The sequence below is a fragment of the Octopus bimaculoides genome, chromosome 5 (assembly GCF_001194135.2).
Source record: "Octopus bimaculoides isolate UCB-OBI-ISO-001 chromosome 5, ASM119413v2, whole genome shotgun sequence".
In the NCBI taxonomy this organism is placed as follows: Eukaryota; Metazoa; Mollusca; class Cephalopoda; order Octopoda; family Octopodidae; genus Octopus; species Octopus bimaculoides.
The window spans coordinates 25,373,013-25,393,728 of record NC_068985.1 but is presented as its reverse complement, the minus strand read 5'-3'; the positions used below and the strand labels follow the sequence as shown (position 1 = coordinate 25,393,728).

The 20,716-nt window shown below is 35.7% G+C and overlaps 1 protein-coding gene across 1 annotated transcript in view; it reads left to right on the top strand.

Moving 5' to 3' along the window:
• LOC128247899 (cadherin EGF LAG seven-pass G-type receptor 2-like) overlaps positions 1-18,064 on the top strand; it is a 64,481-nt gene extending 46,417 nt beyond the window's left edge. Inside the window, exons 20-25 of the mRNA XM_052968225.1 lie at positions 1,199-1,276; positions 2,952-3,014; positions 5,173-5,388; positions 10,299-10,398; positions 15,060-15,205; positions 16,914-18,064. Coding sequence (XP_052824185.1) covers positions 1,199-1,276; positions 2,952-3,014; positions 5,173-5,388; positions 10,299-10,398; positions 15,060-15,205; positions 16,914-16,971 — 661 coding nt within the window. The 3' untranslated portion in view covers positions 16,972-18,064. The remainder of the gene's footprint in view (positions 1-1,198; positions 1,277-2,951; positions 3,015-5,172; positions 5,389-10,298; positions 10,399-15,059; positions 15,206-16,913) is intronic.
• The last annotated feature ends 2,652 nt before the right edge of the window (positions 18,065-20,716 follow it).

Sequence of the window (20,716 nt, the reverse complement as noted above, 5' to 3'; positions counted from 1 at the left end):
TATATATATGGCTCAGTGGTTAGAGCGTCAAGTTTATGATTGTGAGGTTGTGACTTTGATTCCCGGACCCGGCTGCGTGTTGTCTTCTTGAGCAAAACACTTTATTTCACGTTGTTCCAGTTAACTCAGCTGTAGAAATGAGTTGCAACATTACTGGTGTCAAGCTGTATCAGCCTTTGCCTTTCCCTTGGGTAATATCAGTGGTGTGATATGCATGGGTGACTGCTGGTCTTCCATAAACAACCTTGCCCAGACTTGTGCCTTGGAGGGGAACTTTCTAGGTGCAATCCCATAGTCATTCATGACTGAAAGGGGTTTCCTCTCTCTCTCTCTCTCTCTCTCTCTATATATATATATATATATATATATATATATATATAAATTGGTGTATCAAATCCTACCTCTTGTTTGTTCAACTCTCTTCTAGTTACCCATATTATGTCCCCTACCCAAACAGGTGTTACACAACTTTTTTACTTTTTTCTTGAACTACTTCAGTCGGAATATCCCTCTGGAATTTCCTCCTTATCCATGTTTTTTCTACAGTTTGCAACACTTCAGGAAGAAAATTAAGCATATTGTTTTTATTGTCCTTAGAGCGTTTGCAAAGTTTATAGAAGTAGTGATTCCTCCATACCAAGCCATTAAAAAAATATCCATCGATAATCTGTCAGCATAAGGACATAACTGTCTCTGAGTTATAATTTTAATATATTATTGGCAATTATTTTAATGATGGCCTTCTCATTAATAAGCTGAGTGGCTGTTAGTTCAGTAGCTGCAGACTCAACTCATGTGGATTCTCTATATGGTGTTTCAGGAAAAAAAAAAGAAAATTAATAGATAAATAAAAGCAAGATAATCATGACTGGAATGCCTTTGAGCCAGGTCTGACCTAGATCTAAATAATTCTGTTTTCATCTGTTTGTCAACCCTTGGTTGATTAAATGAAAGAGTATCTAACTTTATAAAACACTTGCTCTGACAATTTTTATACAAGTATTTCAATTTTCTTTGCCTCTAAACAAAAGTAGCATTAAAAAGTGACTGTGAAGCCATTAATAGATATTGAGTTCTGTTTTCAAATGTCCATTTTGGTAGGACTTTATTTTTCTTATAAATTTTTACTTTTTTCTGGTGATTTAAAAATTAAATTAAATTAATATTTCTTTATAAACAATTATTTCTCTTCCTTTAGGATTTTATCAGAGAAGATCAGCAATATTGTTCTGTTTGAAGATGTCCAGATAGCTTATGATGAAAATGGTAATGCTATGTAAGTATGATTCTTTCTCCCTATTATGGGTTTAAAATGCAATAAGGATTATAACAGTTGTAATAATTCTGTCTGTAGACCTCTATACCTGCAGTAAAGAGTAAGTAGAAAATATTGTTACTTATTCTACCATAAATAGAATTAATGAAATACCAAAAGCAGTTCCATTTGTCAATCAAAGCTAAATCCCCAAGAACACCCAGCTGTATTATATTGCATGTTACAATTAGCGTACTGATAAAACATTCAATTGTATGTATCATACAAGAAAAGGAATTCTTTGAATGATGGTTCTTGGTCAGAATTTCCAGCCATGAATTCAGATTGTCAATCAGCTGATCTACGAGGTCCATTGACTTTACATGTAAGTGGCTGAGTACTCCACTGATGCATGTACACTTAATATAATTCTCAAGTAGAATTGGCATGACATGATATGACAAAGATGGATCTTTGAATTACTGATACAATGTAACCAAAGGGCTTTTACATAGTCTCCATTGGACCAAATTTATTTACAAGGTATGAGCTTGTGATCCAAGGTAATAGTAGAAGAAATTTGCCCAGAATGAGTGACATGCGGTGGGACTGAACTCTGGGAAGCAAGTTTCCTAACCACACAGCAGTGCCTGTGTAATAAACAGCAGAATCCAGACAGACCAATGGTGGTCTATGTTGGCAAAATATTGGTAAAATTTATAGCTTCTTAACTTTAAACTGTTGTGATAGAAGTTTACATTTTGGACAAAGAACATTGAATCCAAATTCTCAATGCTCCTTCTCCTGAGTAATTCCTCTCCCAACAGCATATGAACTTAAGAAATTATATCCATCTAATCATATATATATTATTTATACAGCATAATAAATTTAGTATAACAGCTAATTCATGTTGTTGAACAGTTACTACGTATAACACATTTTATGCACAACACAGTATAAATCAAAAGAAATGAAATAAATTTGAATATTACCAAGCCAAGTTATGACTGAACTAAAATTGTTATCATATTCCTTCCATCCTTTTTGACGTGAAAAAAAGGACGTGATGGAGTATTCTGATGGACCTTTTCATGGTTCATTGTCTACTCTTCTGAGATGTACTATTTATAATTTTCTCTTTTCCGTGGTTTGTTGAAGTACTTTCTTATTTAATACAAGCAAATATTCTTTAAGAACCACAAGCCTTTTGTTACCATATTTGTGTTGACATACACTGCCATTGTTTCAATTAATTTTGAAAATAATGAAAAATTTAGTAAACTAACTTTCATTATTGATCTGGTGCTTGAAACGTAACATGAAATTTTAATAGGTTTTAATTTAGATAATTTTAAGACAAAATGTTTTAATTTTAAAGCAAAATCATAGAATCAGGAGTAGTCTTATGTGGGTTGGTATTAAAAGAGTATCAAGAATTGTTTAAGATATGAAAACAAATCAGTGCTAAAGTATCACCAGTTAGAAGATTTCTTCTCTAGGTTTATTTAGCAAAAACAACAAGTGAGAAATTTAGCTTCCTAAACCATTGCTTGTTACATAGTAGTATGTAATTATGTTAATTTAATATTGTTTTATATATATTGAATTTATCATATTTTGTGTGAAATTACAGTAAATGCAAACATTTACAGTGCTGTTAACATAATTTTAATATTGTTCTTCTTCATTTCAGTTCTGATATAACTTTTGTCATAGCACAGCAAACAGTACCTCACCGACTCATTAATATACCCAGGTAAATTTCATCTTTTCCACTTGTAAAAATAGTCAGACAAAACACAAGCTTACTTGCAATTAGTTTGTCATGTGAAGTCATTTCCATATTTAGATTTTAAGTTAATAGTTGCTTTCTTTCTGAGGCATTCAGGGAAAATGATTAGCTTTCTTGAAGTAAGTATACAGCAAGATATAAGAACTTTTTATAAAGATTAAGAATCATATTTGTGTAAAAACATTACACTGATTACACCCTACATTTGTGAAGCTGTTGTGAATGTTTCAAATATAGATTAAAATATTGAATAATTCTAAATAATAGTTTAAAATCAAGTTGGTATTTTGTACAGATTTCTAAACTGCCACAAAATCTTCAGTCATGTTAAGTAAATAGATACAATGGCTTAAGTAAATATAATTTTACTGATTTTTTTCTTACCATATATACCTTCAAGAACCTGTCTGACAAGAATAGAATATATTGAGAGCTAACCAAGTAAATAGCATCATGGACTTTAATTTTCTTTTTCATAACTTGTAGTAGTTGTGTTGTTTTTTTTTGTTTTTTTTATTAAGTGGGATAGGTGGAAGGAAAACTTCTCATTTCTTTTTTGTTGAATATCGCCTCACAGATTTTCCTTATTGACACAAGTATGATAATCTTTATGTCATGCACAATTTAAAACATTCCATATTTGAAGCAAACTTAACCACTTGCTCTCTTATTCTTGTTTACTTATTACCTACCTCTCACTTCTTATAATCAATCTCTTTCTGCAACAAATCTTGTTCTCTTCTACAGAAATAGTTGACAGTGAATGCATTACTCATTCTAAGGTAGAATTAGTCACCTTTGATAGCAGTAACTTTACCTACAAGGGAAATTGTTGCTATACTGGTTTCAGATGCTTGTTTGAAGACAGGTGGCTTTCTTTTAGCTGATAGCCATTGATAAGAACACTTTTAAGTAAAACTTGTGCTTGAAAAGCAGAGTTAAAAAGAAAAAAAAACATCTAACAACATTATTGTGCTATTGATGAGCTGCTTATTTACTTCTAAAAAATTTGTTTACAAAACTTGACAAATTTTTCTCCAAGATAGAAAAATAATTTTCAATATATCAAATAATCATTACTGGTGGGTCTTTAGCATTCATATCACTCAAGGATAACACTAGATGGTAGGTCATCTTTTATTATAAATATTTTTTCATTTTCCTTTGGAAAATGTTTTTTAAATACTTCTCATGCAAAAAATTTCATTTAAAAATTTTTCCATCTGTGTCCTTCGTCAGTTAATTATTCAAATATATTGTACTCTTGCGCAATTGATATCATAATTATCCAATTTTGATACATTAGGTACTATTTAATGCTTTTGTGACCATATTTTTAATGAAATATGCAGCCTAATTAATTTTTTTAAATAAAAAAATAAGGGGGAAATTTAATAATATTACTTAAAAGATTCTTTCAAAAAATTATAATGGATTGTTTTAACTTAATTAGTTCCTCTTTAAAATAAAAAAGTTTTTGTGGTATAAAGTAGGTTCAAAAACAGTTAAAGTACTTTCTTTCCAAATTATTACCTTGCTAACATTTGAGGTTGAAGTGAAGGTACACTTTCTAGATTGTATATTCCATCATAAAGTAACATAAATATCTACGAAAATAGATAAATAACACCAGACTTTTGCAAAATGTGATGAGGGACTTTACACCTACATTACCCCTATGAAGGTCTATTGAATTTATTTGGTGTGACATCTCCTAAACGCGTCCATTACATTGAACAGATGAAGTGTTGCCAGAAGACAAATTTCTGTCATAACAAGGAACATGTTTTTTATATAATTTTATTCATGTCTAATGAGTTTTCATTATCCACAAGAATTTCATTTTTACCCCACTTGGGATAATTTACCCCAGTTTGTCAACCCCTGCATTAAAGTTAGTTCAGCTGCCTTGCATCCTCAACCTCTAAGTCACACAACAGAAACAACAAAATGATTAAAAATACCAAACTGTTACTCTTAAACCCTTTATCATAAGACTATATTGCATTCAATGTTTGTTCCCACTTCTCTCTCTCCCTCTTTCTCACCTTCTCACTCACTCCTCCCATTATATATACCTAAAAAAAAACTTGCTCAAAGAATAATTTCCTTTCATTTGCAGCAATGATAAGATTAGGGAGGAGTTTAACAAATTAGGAGATACTATCGGCGACATTGGATCTGTGATAACTACCTACCAACCTCAAAGGGCTGCAATGAAGACCAAAAGTTTTGTTTGGTGGATGGATGATCCTTGGGCTGCACTTGTTGCCTTGGCTGCAATCATTATTTTGCTCTGCCTCATAGGAATCATTGTTGTGTTATTTACATGGTCAAGGTAAGCCTTCACGTTTTTCTTAATCTATTTCTATGTTTATTAAATATAAGACACTATTACACTACTTGAGATATTAGGCAGGTATATCAGAAATTTATCCTTCAGCTAGTTCATTTTTTCTTTTATTAATTTTTCTCAGAGGTCAGATAGAGTGTGTACAATGACAGAGTGATGTACAGTATATCTCGTGCTTTCTGGATGTTTCTCTACATTCTGAACTCAAATCCAACTTTTTTCTTTTATTCTTCTCTCTTTTCTTTCAATCTCTCTAAGCTTGATAAAAAATTAAAAAATGTTCATGCGCACCAGCATGACCGCAGTCACTTGACTGAAACACATAAATAAATATGTACCCCACCCTCTGACAAACTTTCCCCATGACTCATCTTCTCAACACCCCTTTCCCCACCGTCATGCTCATCAATCACTGCATTCCCCCTAATCTCTCTCACATACCTACCCGCATACAATATATCCCCATTGACTCTCCTCCCCACAACATATCTTCCCAACGCCCCCTCCCTCTACATGTGCCCACTCATTACACCTACTTCCATCTACCACTTTCCTTTCAAAATCTTGTGAACTCATGCACTCACCCTTTCCATCTCCAGCCAACTCACCATCACCACCATCTTCTTTCTTTCACTCTTCCCCCCCTCTCTCTAATCTCATTCTACCTGGAGCAGGAATGTCTCACCTCTAATGCAAGACTTCTTTTTTCTGTCCTTCCATTCTACCTCCCTCCATCTTAGTTGCAGGATTTTATCTTGCTAGTTACTTGGTGATTTCACTTCTGCTGATTCCACATAAAAAAGCACTCTGTACATTCTGTACACTCTCTTAAGTGGTTGGCATTAGGAAAGGCATCCAGCAATAGAACCAATGCTAAAATAGACAGCAAGGATTAGTGCAGTTTTCTGACATGCCAGTTCCTGTTGAACTATCAAACCTGTGCTGGCATAAAAAACAGATATTAAATGGTAATGATGATCTTTTCCATTTCTGTGTCATCAAGTTGCAAATGATCCCTGAGGATTTCTTTGATAAGCACTATGTCCCTTCATTTTCTTTATTCTTTTATTTTTCACTAGTTGAGTCCGAGTATAGGGGCAGTACCCATGGCCTTTGCAGGCTTCTAACACCAGTGTGGTTGACATCTGTTGGAAAGACATAAACTGTGGAGATATTCCAGAGGGACGATATTCTGGGGAGGAAGAACTGGACAGTGTAGTTACTGTAGATCTAGTGGTGGGGGGAGGTCCACCCAACAAGGGTAACAAATTCTGGAGAGACGAGTGACTCAGGGATGTCTGAGTGGTGGAGGTATCAGATCAGATAGCTTAAAGAAGCAGAGGTCATTATAGTAGCAATAGAAAAGACAGAAAGAAAGGAGACAGCAGGCTTGTGGGCCAGGGGCTGGAATCTATCCATTAGTGGTTGACTGCCAATCAGGTTCAGTTGAGTGACCTTTCTCTTGATGTGATCCAGGATGTCTGTGTACATAGCAGTAACATTGTCTCAGATATGGGTACAGTACTCCATTGTGGAGTACTGATTGGGATGGAATTTGCAGGAATGAATAACAAAGTACTTTCCCCATGGTAGTTATTCAGGTATTTTTTACAAGACACCATCTTGTCTAAAGTTAGCAAACATTTAACTCAGAATGTAAAGGGCCAGAACTAATACAGCATATCATTTTGTCTAACAATTATACCTCTCCACCACCCTTATAATAATAATAATAATAATAATAATAATAATAATAATAATAACAACAATAACCCTTTCTACTATAGGGACAAGTCCAGCAATTTTAAGGGAGGGAATAAGATGATTACATTGATTCTAATGCTTATATGGTACTTATTTTATCACTCCTGAAAGCATGAAAGGGAGAGTCAACCTTGGTGGAATTTGAACTCAGAACATAAAAAGCCAGAAGAAATGCCACTACGAATTTTTGTCTGATGTGCTAATGATTCTGCTGGCTTGCCATTTCAATAATAATAATGATAATAATAGACAAGATGAAGAGTGTGATGTGATTGCATTAAATATTTTATTGGTTGAACAATATTTCGACAGCAAACCTGTCTTTGTCAAGTTCAAAATAAAAAGTGATAAAAATTCAAAATTATAGAAATTCAAATCTGAAGTATGAATGAGAGCAACCAGCGTCTACACGTTGATGGAATGACAAAATGTTTGGCAAGTTCTGTTATTGTGCCTGACATGCTTCAAATGGCTGCAATTTTGATAAAGACTTGAAAGTGCATATTCTCAGAAAATATTCTGAATCTGCTGCCCTTTCAATACTCAAAATGCATGAGGAGAAATATGCTTGTGGGTAACTAACATCACACCCTGAAAGAATTAATAAAACGACAGGAGAATATCATCAAATTTACACAAAACTGTTTGATTCAATATTCTTCTTTGAAGCTTAAAAACTAATGATGTCATTCCATCAACATGTGGATACTGGCTGCTTTCATTCATACTTTAGATTTGAATTTCTATAATTTTGAGTTTTTATAACTTTTTATTTTGAACTTGACAAAGACAGGATTGCTGTCGAAATATTGTTCAACCAATAAAATATCTAATGTAATCACATTATACTCTTCATCTTGTCTGTTTACCTTTGTGAAAAGTTACATCAATCCTTTCAAAATATAATAATAATAATAATAATCTAAGCAGTTAATATGTGGGCGATAGCATCACTTTGGTATGGAGCAGGAACTATAAAATGGCAAAAGAGAGAAGTGAAGAAAATGGATACCAAGACCAGAAAAATGTTAACAGTACACAGCACAGAGCCTTCCACTCTAAGAGTGACACTGATAGGCTGTACTTGTTCAGAGGAAAGGGTGGGAGAGGTTTGATTAGTTGCCAGGACTGTATCAGAGCAGAGGAAAACAGCACATTGTAAGCAGATGCCCGAAATTGGCACAATGTGAATACAAAAGGTGCCATGACAATGTGGCAAGAATGATCCATTGGGAGCTCTGTGGAAATCATGGCCTACAAAGAGCCATGGTATAAGAAAACTCCAGAAGGAGTCACCAAAAATGAGAATTGCAAAATCCTGTGGGATGCAATGATCCAGTGTGATCACCTAACCAGACATCGGAAACTGGACATTGTTGTGGTGAATAAAAAGAAAGAATATGTATGATAATCAACATAGCATGTCCCAGTGACAACAGGATCAATGTGAAAGAAGAAAAGATAAACAACTATGATGATTTGAAGTGAGAAATATGAAGGTTGTGGTCAATGAGGGAAGTAGATGTGATACCAATAGTAATTGGTGCACTTGGAAGTATCAGCACTCAACTACTAACATGGCCAAAAAAGATTGGTGCAAGTGTGAAAGTAGAACACCTACAAGAATCAGCATTGCTTGGAACTGCAAGAATTCTTTCCAGGGTTTTTGAAGTATGATCAGTAAACAAGTGTTACCTTAGTCTGCTGGCTGTGGACAGCTGACACTTTCCATCATACTCAGCAAAATAAGCTATGAGTTTTCATATAATAATAATAATAATAATAATCTTTTCTACTAAAGGTACAAGGCCTGAAATTTTGGAGGAGAGGACTAGTCAATAACATTAACCCCAGTGTTTCACTGATACTTAATTCCTCAACCCTGAAAGGATGAAAGGCAAAGTTGACCTCAGTGGAATTTGAACTCAGAACATAGCGGCAGGCGAAATACCACAAAGCATTTCACCTGGTGTGCTAACAATTCTGCCAGCTCGCTACCTTAATAATAATAATGGCAACAACAATAACAGTTGATAGAGACAGAAGCACTTATATGTGCAGCACAAGAACAAGCATTGAAGATGAACTATGTAAAGTGCAGAATTGACAACACAACTGAGAGCAACAGATGCATAGTGAATGCCCAAAATTGACACAGGATGAATACACCAGAAAACATAACAATTTTGCAAGAAAGATCCATTGGGAGCTATGTGGAAATTATGGTCAACAAAGAGCAAAGATGTGGTATGACCAAATCCCAGAAGTTACTGTGAATGAGGATTACAAAATCTTGTGGGATGCAATGATTCAGTGTGACCATCAGGTCAGGCAAAAGAAACCTGATATTGTTATGGTAGACAAAAAAGATTTAAAAAAACATGCTTGGTAATCGACAATAGTATGTCCTGGTGACAGAATCAAAGAGAAAGAAGAGTAAAAAGTAACTATGCAGTTTGTAGACAATGAAGTGAATGGACATGAAACCAGTAGTAAGTGGCACGCTTGGACGTAATAGTACTCAACTACCAACATGGCTCAAAAAGATTGGTACAAATGTAAAGATGGAACACCTACAAAACTCAGCATTGCTTGGAACTGCAAGAGTTCTCTACAGGGCTCTTGGAGCATGATCAGTAAACGAGTGTCATCTTAGTCTGTTGCTGTAGGCAGCTGATACATTCAGTCACACCCAGCAAAACAAATAATAATTCTTTCTACTATATCGCACAAGGCCAACAATTTTGTGGGAGAGGATAAGTCAGTTACATCAACTCCAGTTCTTGACTAGAACTTATTTTATTGACCCTGAAGGGAAGGAAAGGCAAAGTCAACCTTGACAGAAATTTTTTTTTCTACTCTAGGCACACAACGCCAAAAATTTGATGGGAGGGGTCCAGTTGATTAGATCGACCCCAGTACACAACTGGTACTTAATTTATCGATAGTGTATAACTATATGTGTGTGAAAGGTGATTCTGTTGGTGCATTCATAATGTTAAATAAAAAAATTAAATTAAGAAATTGATATGTTTGTTCTTTAAAAAAAAAAACGATTATCTTGACTAATACAGAAACATCACTCATAACATTTAGATGGAAAAACTCTAGTAATCTTTAATTATTTGCAGGTATACTAAATATTTGAACCAATATCGAATACATCATCTGGCAAATGAACCAACAGATTTTGTGGAACCACCAAACTTCTTAAAAGATTTCGAAACACAAGTAAATACACATATTCACTTGATCTTTTTTTTAATTGTTTTTGTTGTTATTTAGATATTATGCAAGAATTACATATTTACATTCCATTTGTTCTTGTAATTTAATGTTGTCCATTTTTCCAGGTATGGGTTTAGATGGAGATTTATTTCTGATAGGATTTTACAAGTGGGTGCTCTTCCTATCACCAACCCATACCAGTTTTTCTAGAAGGAGATATTTTTATTCCACAGGTCTTTGAAAGTGCAGAGCAATCTGTCACAAGGAAAGTTAATATCAGCCCCACTTTAATCCAGCAGTGACAAGCATGGGCTATTTAAACATTGACACATACATTCAGCCATGCACACACACACACACACACACACACATTGTAAAGTGGTTGGTGGTAGGAAGGGCACCCAGCCACAGAAATGATATCAAAACAGACATTGGAGTTTAATAATAGCCCTGTGGTTTGATGGATCCTTTCAAGTTATCCAACCCATGGAAAACGACGAGGGTTCCATTTGATCCAATCAATGGAACAGCCTGCTCGTGAAATTAACATGCAAGTGGCTGGGTACTCCACAGACATGTGTACCCTTAATGTAGTTCTCGGGGAGATTCAGTGTGACACAGAGTGTGACAAGTCTGGCCCTTTGAAATACAAGTACAACAGAAACAGGAAGAAAGAGTGAGAGAAAATTGTGGTGAAAGAGTACAGCAGGGTTCACCACCACACCCTGCTGGAGCCTCGTGAAGCTTTTAGGTGTTTTCGCTCAATAAACACACACAATGCCTGGTCCAGGAATCAAAACCATGATCCTATTGCTGCAAGTCCATTGCCCTTACCACTGGGTCATTGTGCCTCCACAGAGATGATTATGTGTGTGTGTATATATATGTGTGGGTATATATATATATATATAGAGACAAAATGCCTCCAAACATTTTATTCGGTGTACTAATGGTCCTGCCAGCTCACTTCCTTAGTAATAACAATAATAAAAAGGAAGGTGGAGGAGGGTTAATATCAGTAGAAGACTACATGGAGTTAGCTGGAGTAGATATAGACTCTTATGTAGCTAATAGGGAAGAAAATTTATTAAGAGTTGCTATAGTCATGGCAAGACATAGGGAAACCAAAAACGAAGTTAAAACCAGAAAAAAGAACAAAAGTAGGTTATGCAAATCAAAAGAGGAAAGTGTTGCTCATATAGTAAATGAATGTAGCATGCTGGCACAGAAAGAATATATGAAACAACATGACAATCTAGGGAGGGTGATCCACTGGGAGTTATGTAGAAAGCTAGGATTTGACCATCCTGATAAATGGTATGAACATGAACCTAGTAAAGTATGAGAAAGTAAGAAATATAAGATGTGGGACTTTAACATTCAGACTCACAGAGTAATAGAAGCTAGAAGGCCTGATTTAGTAGTAGTAGATAAAGAGAATAAAAAGGGTCAGATAATTGACTTTACAGTCCCAGATGATGAAAAAAACTGATATGAGGTATAGAAAAAATAGCAAAGTACCAGGACCTAGCCATTGAATTACAGAGACCATGGAAAGTGTGGGTAAAATGTATCCCAGTAGTTCTAGGTGCATTAGGAATTATATCTAAAGATTTGAAGAGATGCACAGAAGAGTGTGTATTTCTCCCCCATCAACACTTGACAACTCGTGCTGGTGTGTTTTATTATCCCTGTAACTTAGCACTTTGGCAAAAGAGACCGATAAAATACATACCAGGCTTAATAAAACAAACAAACATAAACATAAAGGGGTAACTTCATTCAACTAAAATTTTTCAAAGCAGGGCCCCAACACAGTCAGTCTAATTACTGAAAAAAGTAAAGGATGGGGAGGAGAAAAAAAGAGATAAGATTTTGGAATGGTAAGCTTAGAAGCTAAATTTTAGGGTATGTGTGCTAAGCAGAGTCTGTCACAAAAAATACCATCAAATATTGAGTTCTTGTTGGTAATTAAGTTGCTTAAATCAACACTTTAAAGCTAAAGTAATTTTAACCTAAATTACTGATCCAGTTTTCTACATCCCGAGAATGATATCTATTTAATTAGGCTATACCAATAGAGAAGAAACCTGTTAGCTTTTATTTCAGAGATGTCACAATTTCATGTTGTAATGTTGGTCTTGTTGATTCATTTCTTAAGCCATTTATAATAGTTGAAAAACCAGTTCAACTTGTTTGATGTTTATAGACTATTTTAGGAAAATAGTCTGGTTTATTTATCTTATCTAGTTTATTCTATTCAGCTATGTGTTTGTTTCTACTTTTTTGGCCTTTATTAAATTCTAGATTTAAGAAATCTTGCAAAACAAGATTTTTGATAGCTTTTTTTTTTTTTTTTTTTTTTTTTTGTATCAAGGATTTTAATTTTCCATCTATACAATGCCCAATGCTATAAATAGGGGCATTTTTATGTCGTAGTTTCTTCCTTTTTCTTTTCTTCCCTTGAGTTCTGCCAGAGGCTATGGCCATACTGGGGCACCACCATTTCAGGAGGGGAACTCGTGTCAGAGAATGAAAGGTTAGAGGTACCTCAGATATAAATTTGTCTAAACGTTCTTGGAACACATCCATATCTACTCTTTGTAGATCTCTGAGGCTTTTTTGCAAGGTACTGAAAAGTTGGAACCTTTGAATCCTAAGCTGTTACAGTATTAGATCCTTAGTCTGGATGCAAAAGGCAGGATCTTTGGTGCTATCCATTCTTCATGTGTAATGTTATGGATAAAAATATGGTAGAACAGACAAAAAATGGTGTTTATTTGCATTCTTTTACTGAGTTTGAATCCCATCAAGGTTGATCTCTTTTAATCTTATGAGATCAATAAAATAAGAATCATTTAAATAGTCTTGCCTATCACTAATCTTTACCTGTTTCCATGCAAGGTAATTGGAAATGAATAACACCACTTATACGACAGTGATACTCATTTACAACAATCATGCGAAGTCAAGACAAGGAGACGCAAACACATCATGCATTTGTTTAACATCTGATTTTCCATGCTAGCATGGCTTGAATGAGAATTCATTTTGCGTGAGGATTTTACAACCAGATGCTCTTTCTATCACCAACACTTACCTGTTTTTCGGGTATGGGATTTTATAATCCAGAAGTCTTCAAAAGAGCAGAATCCATTCATTATGTTAAGGAAAGCCAGCATCGGCACCACTTTGCTCAAATGGTGACAAGCAAAATATCAACATTCAAACACACACATACATACATACACACATAAATATATCATCAATGTTCATATTGGACAGTTTGACAGGATCTGATGGGTCTGAAAACTGTACCAAGTTCCAGTGTCTGCTTTGACATGATTTCTACAGCTGGTTACCCTTCCTAATACCAATCACTTTACAGTGTGTAGGGGGTACTTCTTTTTTTCTTGTGGCACCAGCACAAGTGAGGTCATCATGCAGCTTGCAAGACTAAGATCACCTTCAACTGAGTAGGGCTACAGAAGAGAGGGTGATAGCTTTATTATGGAACGAGGAGTCAAAGTGTGAGAGAGGCATGGCTGCGTGGTAAGAAGTTTGCTTCCCAACCACATGGTTCCGGGTTCAGTCCCACTGCGTGGCACTTTGGGCAAGTGTCTTCTACTATAGTTTTGGGCTAACCAAAGCCTTGAGTGTATTTGGTTGACAGAAGTGGAAAGAAACTAATCGTATATATATATATATATACATATGGGGGGGGGGGGTCTAGCAAAATAGACTGATAGAATTAGTACTGAGCTTAAAAAAAAAGGATAAGTACAGGGGTCAATTCATTTGACTAAAAATTCTTCAGGGTAGTGCCCCAGGATGGCCTCAGTCTAATGACTGAAACAAGTAAAAGATAAAACATAAATAAGTGTGTGTGTGTATGTATTACAAGTCCAACAGCTAATGGAGGAGGCTCGCTGATCTAGGGATATAATTCTCACTTATGTATGTATGTACATTGGGCTTAATACAGTTTCTGCCCATTAATTCCCATGGCATTGGTTTGCCCAGAGTGGTAGTAAAATACATTCCCCAAAGAAGTCATACAGTGAGACTGAACCCTAAACCCTTAACTACAAAGTGGAATTCTTAACTGCACATTATAGTCCTTAATTTTATAACTGTAACTTATAGTGCATTTCTGTTCTCTTATATTTCCTTTGACATTGATGTAGCAGATTTCAAAATCTGAATTTTATACCAAAAATAAAACACAAGAGCACTCAGAGCACAAATCTCAGCCAAGGCAACACCAACGTCCTCTCAATGATTAGCCAGAGATGATTTTTAAAATGAGAATATCTGAAATAAACTTGAATCCTCTTACAAATGAGAATACTAAAAATGAACGACTGCTCTCAAAAATTAAGTAAAAAACATGAAAAATAATCCAGAATTTTTTTCCAGTACTGGATCGATTCTAAAATCTAATCAGTTTGTGCCAGTCGTGAAAGTTTCATTCGAATCAATCCAGCAGTTCTTGAGATATCTTGTCCATGGACAAACAAACAACTGAAAACAATACCTCTGCTTTCGCTAAGGTGGAAGTAATTAGTTCTGTAATCTTTGCTTCTTTTTCGAAAAGGTTAAAAGTATTTTTCTTAAATTAAAGCTTAAATAGTTACAGTTGATTTGTATTACTTTCTTTTCAGTCACTAAATATGTATGTGCCACCTGATGAAGCCGAGCGGGACCTTGGTGAAATCAACATGACATTTGAAGGGGACACACTGCGACGGGTGGAACATCAGGGTGCAGATCCTGGTGTTGCCTCAGCTGTAAATCCATTATTTAACAAGTGAGTATACTGTTCAAACACAATCATGAGATAGTGAGTTCAATTCCCAGACCAGGTTGTTCTTGAGCAAGACACTTTATTTCAGCTTGCTCCAGTTCACTCATCTGTAGAAATGAGTTGCGACGTCATTGGTGCCAAGCTGTGTCAGTCTTTGCCTTTCCCTTGGATAACATCAGTGGCGTGCAGAGGGGAGGCTTGTATGCATGGGTGACTGCTGATCTTCCATAAAGAACCTTGCCTGGACTTGTGCCTCAGAGGGGAACTTTCTAGGAGCAATCCCATGGTCATTCATGACTGAAGCGGGGTCTTTACCTTTTTACACTGTTCAGATTTTCAATAATCCTGTGTAACAAGATAACAATCATCTCTCTTACCAATTAAATTCTTAGAGAAATCCCAAGATATTAAACTGTTTTCTTCTCTTCCTTTCTTATGTCATCAAAACAAAACTAATTACAAGGCAAGCTACCATGGTTGATTAGTTCTTGAGATGTAGTTAGTCAGTCAACTAAATAGAAAATATTTTGTATCCTGCGTCCCCCAGTGCTCTGGTTTGCCAACCTGTAAATTCCCATCATATAGAGTTAGAGATCGCAACCATAAAAAAAAGAGGCATTATATAAATGGTGTATCATCATCATTATCATCATCGTTTAACGTCCGCTTTCCATGCTAGCATGGGTTGGACGATTTGACTGAGGACTGGTGAAACCAGATGGCTACACCAGGCTCCAATCTGATTTGGCAGAGTTTCTACAGCTGGATGCCCTTCCTAACGCCAACCACTCCGAGAGTGTAGTGGGTGCTTTTACGTGCCACCGGCACGAAGGCCAGTCAGGCGGTACTGGCAACGGCCAAGCTCAAAATGGTGTATTTTACGTGCCACCTGCATAGGAGCCAGTCCAGCGGCACAAGTGCCAGGAAGGCGACGTTGGTAACGATCACGATAAGTTGTCAGGTTGACTTGCTCCAGATATAATGCAATGAGGGAGCACCCATGTGGTCATTAATCTTGCTAGAAATGGCTACCAAATCCTCTTTAGAAAACAAACTACTGTCTTAAAAAAGCAAAAGCATTAGACCAGAGGTTCTCAACCATTTTTTACATATGGACCCCTTTGATTCCTATTTCACTCAGAAGGACCCTCATAGCCATTTGATATTTTTAAAAATCTTATTGTATTTTTTATAATTGAATATTAAGAATTGTATAAAAATTGTTAAGATTTCGTATATTTTGGACATATAACCAATTTATTGCATATAAACTTTACTGGTCTGAAGCACAGTTTTTTCATGGCCCCTGAAAAATTTCTGTGGACCCCCAATTTACTAGATTGTATCCATGGGACCCTCAAAAATTTTATATGGTCCCCGAGGGTCCATATGGACTGCGGTTGAGAACCCCTGCATTAAATAATGTTGTCTAAATCTACACAATAAAAGAGTTAGTCATGGTTGGGACACCTCTGATGATACATCAGCTCAATCAAAGCTTGCCAACATATATAAAGATACAATGTTTTCAGGAGTTGTGAAGCTCTTTGTCATCTTGCAGCAGATATTTTTACTGTTTGCAAGTATTTGTGATTTCAATGACTACAGTGCCAACAACAATAAATAAGCTGTCCCCACTTTTTTTTTCACCTTCTAATGAACAAACATTTTGAAAGTAACCATAACAAATGTTTTTACTCTTAATTTTCAGCCAACCTCAAGACACGCAGCAGAAAACTGGCTTTACAGAGACCACAACTATACTTTAATTGCTCATTCTCTTTAAGGACACTATATCAAAAATGTTAAAACTTAAGAATTATCATTTTTTTTTTTTTTTGCCTCTAATTACAATATTTTTTCATACTAGAAATAAATATAACAATTAACCTAAGTAAGAGCTAAACTAAACATATTTATATACAAGGCTTTCCTAATGTTTTATAATCAACATGGCTTGAATTCCACAAAATGTTTATATATTTTTTATTTATTTTTCTCTTTTGATAAAAATTATCATGCATAACTGAATAATACAACTCAATTTTAGAAATGGACTAAATTAGAAATAAATTAGGAATACTAATGTTTATGAATGTATCTAATGATCATGAGTGAAAATAACAAGTTTTAATTTAAAAGAAAGAAAAAAACAGTTTTGTATGGTTACAATGACATTAAATAATAAGAACTATCATTAAAAAAAAAAAATATTTAAAGCTATCTTAAAAGTGGCTCAAATTTAAAAGCAAAAATCAAATTTGGATGCACGTAAAGACTATGACTCTCGCAGGATATTGGTCAGTCTTAAAAATTTTAATCTTTCAACACACTTTATAAGTAAGACTGCAGGCTGATGTCACACCTGACAGTGGAGTACTCAGCAATGTATTTCGCCATTTCTCAATGGAAATGAAAGAACACTCTAAATGTTGTTGTAAGTTAGTCCTTCTGAGATTGACTGCTTAGTAACACTCATGGAAACAAATCCCAAATTCTACAAACTAATTACACATTCATGATTTTGTTAACTGTTTCAAAAATTCTGTGCTTCCAATATTTTTATATCTTATTACACAGATTTACTTTTCTAAAGTTATGTATAATTATTTTAAAATTCAAGTTGTGATAATAATTGCAAATAAACAAAAAAAAAAAAAAAGTAATATATTTTTTAAAAGTCAAACCAACTGGTTCTTCTACAAAAATGGAAACAACCCCACCCAAAAAAAAAAAATAATAAATAACCCTTTCTGAAGTAACACCAAACTGTAAATATTTTCAACTTTGAGCAAATATTTGAAGTAAAAAAATATAGTTCTGTTAACATTTGTTTTATATAATAAATAATAATAAAATATATCTGACGTGTTATTCTTTAATTATGTTGTCCAAATAAGAACATTGCCAAGTTATTGTAAAATATAGTTCAATGTAGAGGTTGCAGTAGATATGTGAGGGCATTGACGGCGATAACAGGTAAGCAAGGAATCTATGATGGAGAGCAGTACAAGGAAGGGAGACAAGGGACATAGAAAGGACGCGATTGGTAGAGACAGTAGGAGGGGGAAGGGGAGAAGGTAACTGAGAGAGACAGGGGATGTAGTATGTGCCTATTCTGCTCTCAGGTGAAAGTGGAAATGATGAATGTTAGGCGATGAATTGTAGGTAGGGAGTAAAGGTTGATGGCAGTAAGCATTATCAAGGTGATTTTAGGACCAGGCACAATGCTTGAAAGGTTCTCGGCCGCTTTACCTCCGTGAGGCCCAACGTTCAAAGGTGGCACATAAAAAAAAAATCAGCTTTTGAACGTCAGGCCTCATGGAGGCAAAGTGGTGAGTACCTTTCAAGCATTGGGCCTGGTGGAGGCAAAGTGACTGACTTCTTTTTGAGAGCTGGGCCTCATAGAAGCAAAGTGGCTGAGTTCCTTTCAAGTGTTGGGACTCATGGAGGCAATGACCAAGACCTTTGGCATTACGTTCTGCTTGAGAAGAAGACCCATCAAGCTGAGCAAAATCGCAGTCATGGCAGATACCAGTGTCACACAAATGACACCCATTATACTCTCAAAGTGGTTGGCATTAGGAAGGGCATCCAGCCGTAGAAAACCATGCCAAATCAGACTCAATCCTGGTGCAGCCTTCCAGCGTGCTAGCCCAGTCAAACCGTCCAACCCATACCAGCATGGACAACAGACGTTAAATGATGATGACGACGATGATGAATTCTGCTGTGGTAGACGAATCTTCTTGAGTACAGAAAAGCACCAGATACCTTGGTCCTTTATCATCTCCTTCATAAGGCAGTGTCTTGAGATTGGCCTCCAGTATTTTGTCCCATGTCTTCTTGTGTTTCCCCTCTTCCACAAGTTCCATCCACTTAGAGATCAGCACTTCTTTATATAACTCTACACATTCATATCCACCACATGACCAAACTAGTATAATCTTCTCTTTTGCATACTGCATCTAATTCCCCTTATGCCCAACTTCCCTCTCAATTCACGGGTGTCCTGTCACTTAAGTACACTGACAATGCACATCCAGCAAAGCATACCAGCTTCATTCCTGTCTAGTCTTCACATGTTCTCTGCATGTAGCATTGTTGTCCATACACATACATCATCCAATCTTCCTTTCACTGAGAGAGACTTGGTTGCCAACAGAGGAAAAAAACTCTCTGAACTTTCTCTATCCAATTATTCTAACAATTACACCTTTGGTGCATCCTCCTCCACTGCTAATTAGGTCACCTACGTAGCAGAAATTATTTACTGCTTCTAGAGAGCCTCCAGGACATTTGAGAAAATCAATTTCCCATGTGTCTGTAGACATTATGGCTCCTGTACATCTTCCATATACAAACACTACTTTTTCTCTTGCTTACACACCTGGAATTTCTTTTCTAGTTGTTATAGATTCTGCTATAAAAGCAAGATCAGCATATAATAATTCTCAAGGGCTTCCAATCTTAAATTTATTCCTCTGTTTGGTTTGAAATTTTGCAATTTTATAAATTTAGAATGATGAATAAAATACTTGCAAAACTTGTTCACATTTGTGATTCCAAGTGAGTCACTGGTATTTTTTATGGTATTACACAAGTTGCAACATTACAGATGGAAAGACGAATAAGTTTTTTGCTTATGTTGTAGCAGTCTTGCATTGTTCAGTTAGATGGGAACGTTCACTGCAGGGGCATTGCTGGCATCTGAATTGAAGTGATTCTTCCTATGTGAGGATAGTTATCATTTACAGAAATACTGGCAGCTACCATGACAATCTCAGAAGTGGCAGAACCATGAAAACAAACAAAAATGTCAAGAGAAGACATTCATTCACAGACTGTTAGCGGTCAATCTGCCAAGACTGCAGCTGATCAAAATGTATGGACATGCACAAGTTCCATAACATTCCTAACCACAGAATGGTGGAAGTCAGCTATCTAATGATAGCAGTTGACCAGAAGGCCTGAACCCACACAAGTTCCATTACCGGTGGCAGCAAGGTGGGGAACAGGCAGAACTGTTAGCATGCCAGAGAAAATATTTAGCGGCATTTCATTCATCTTTATGTTCTGAGTTCAAATTAGGAAACTATTCATCATCATCATCATTTAACGTCCGTTTTCCATGCTGGCATGGGTTAGATGGTTTGACTGGAACTGGTAAGCCGGAGAGCTGCACCAGGTTCCAGTCTGATTTGGCATAATTTCTATAGCTGGATGTCATTCCTAATGCCAACCACTCCAAGAGTGTAGTGGATGCTTTTTAAGTATCACCAGCATGGGCGTCATTTACCTGATACTGGCAATGGCCAGTATCAGGTATGATTTCACAGGTGCTAATTACTAGACACTGGCAACAGCCACGGCTACGACTTCATGGGTGCCATTTACATGACATCGGCAACAGCCACAACTACAATTTCACTTGGCTTAATCGGCAATGATTGTATGTGCTAATGTTTTGACTTCAGGATCTAAACATAATATGTTGTCTTCAATTATATAAGT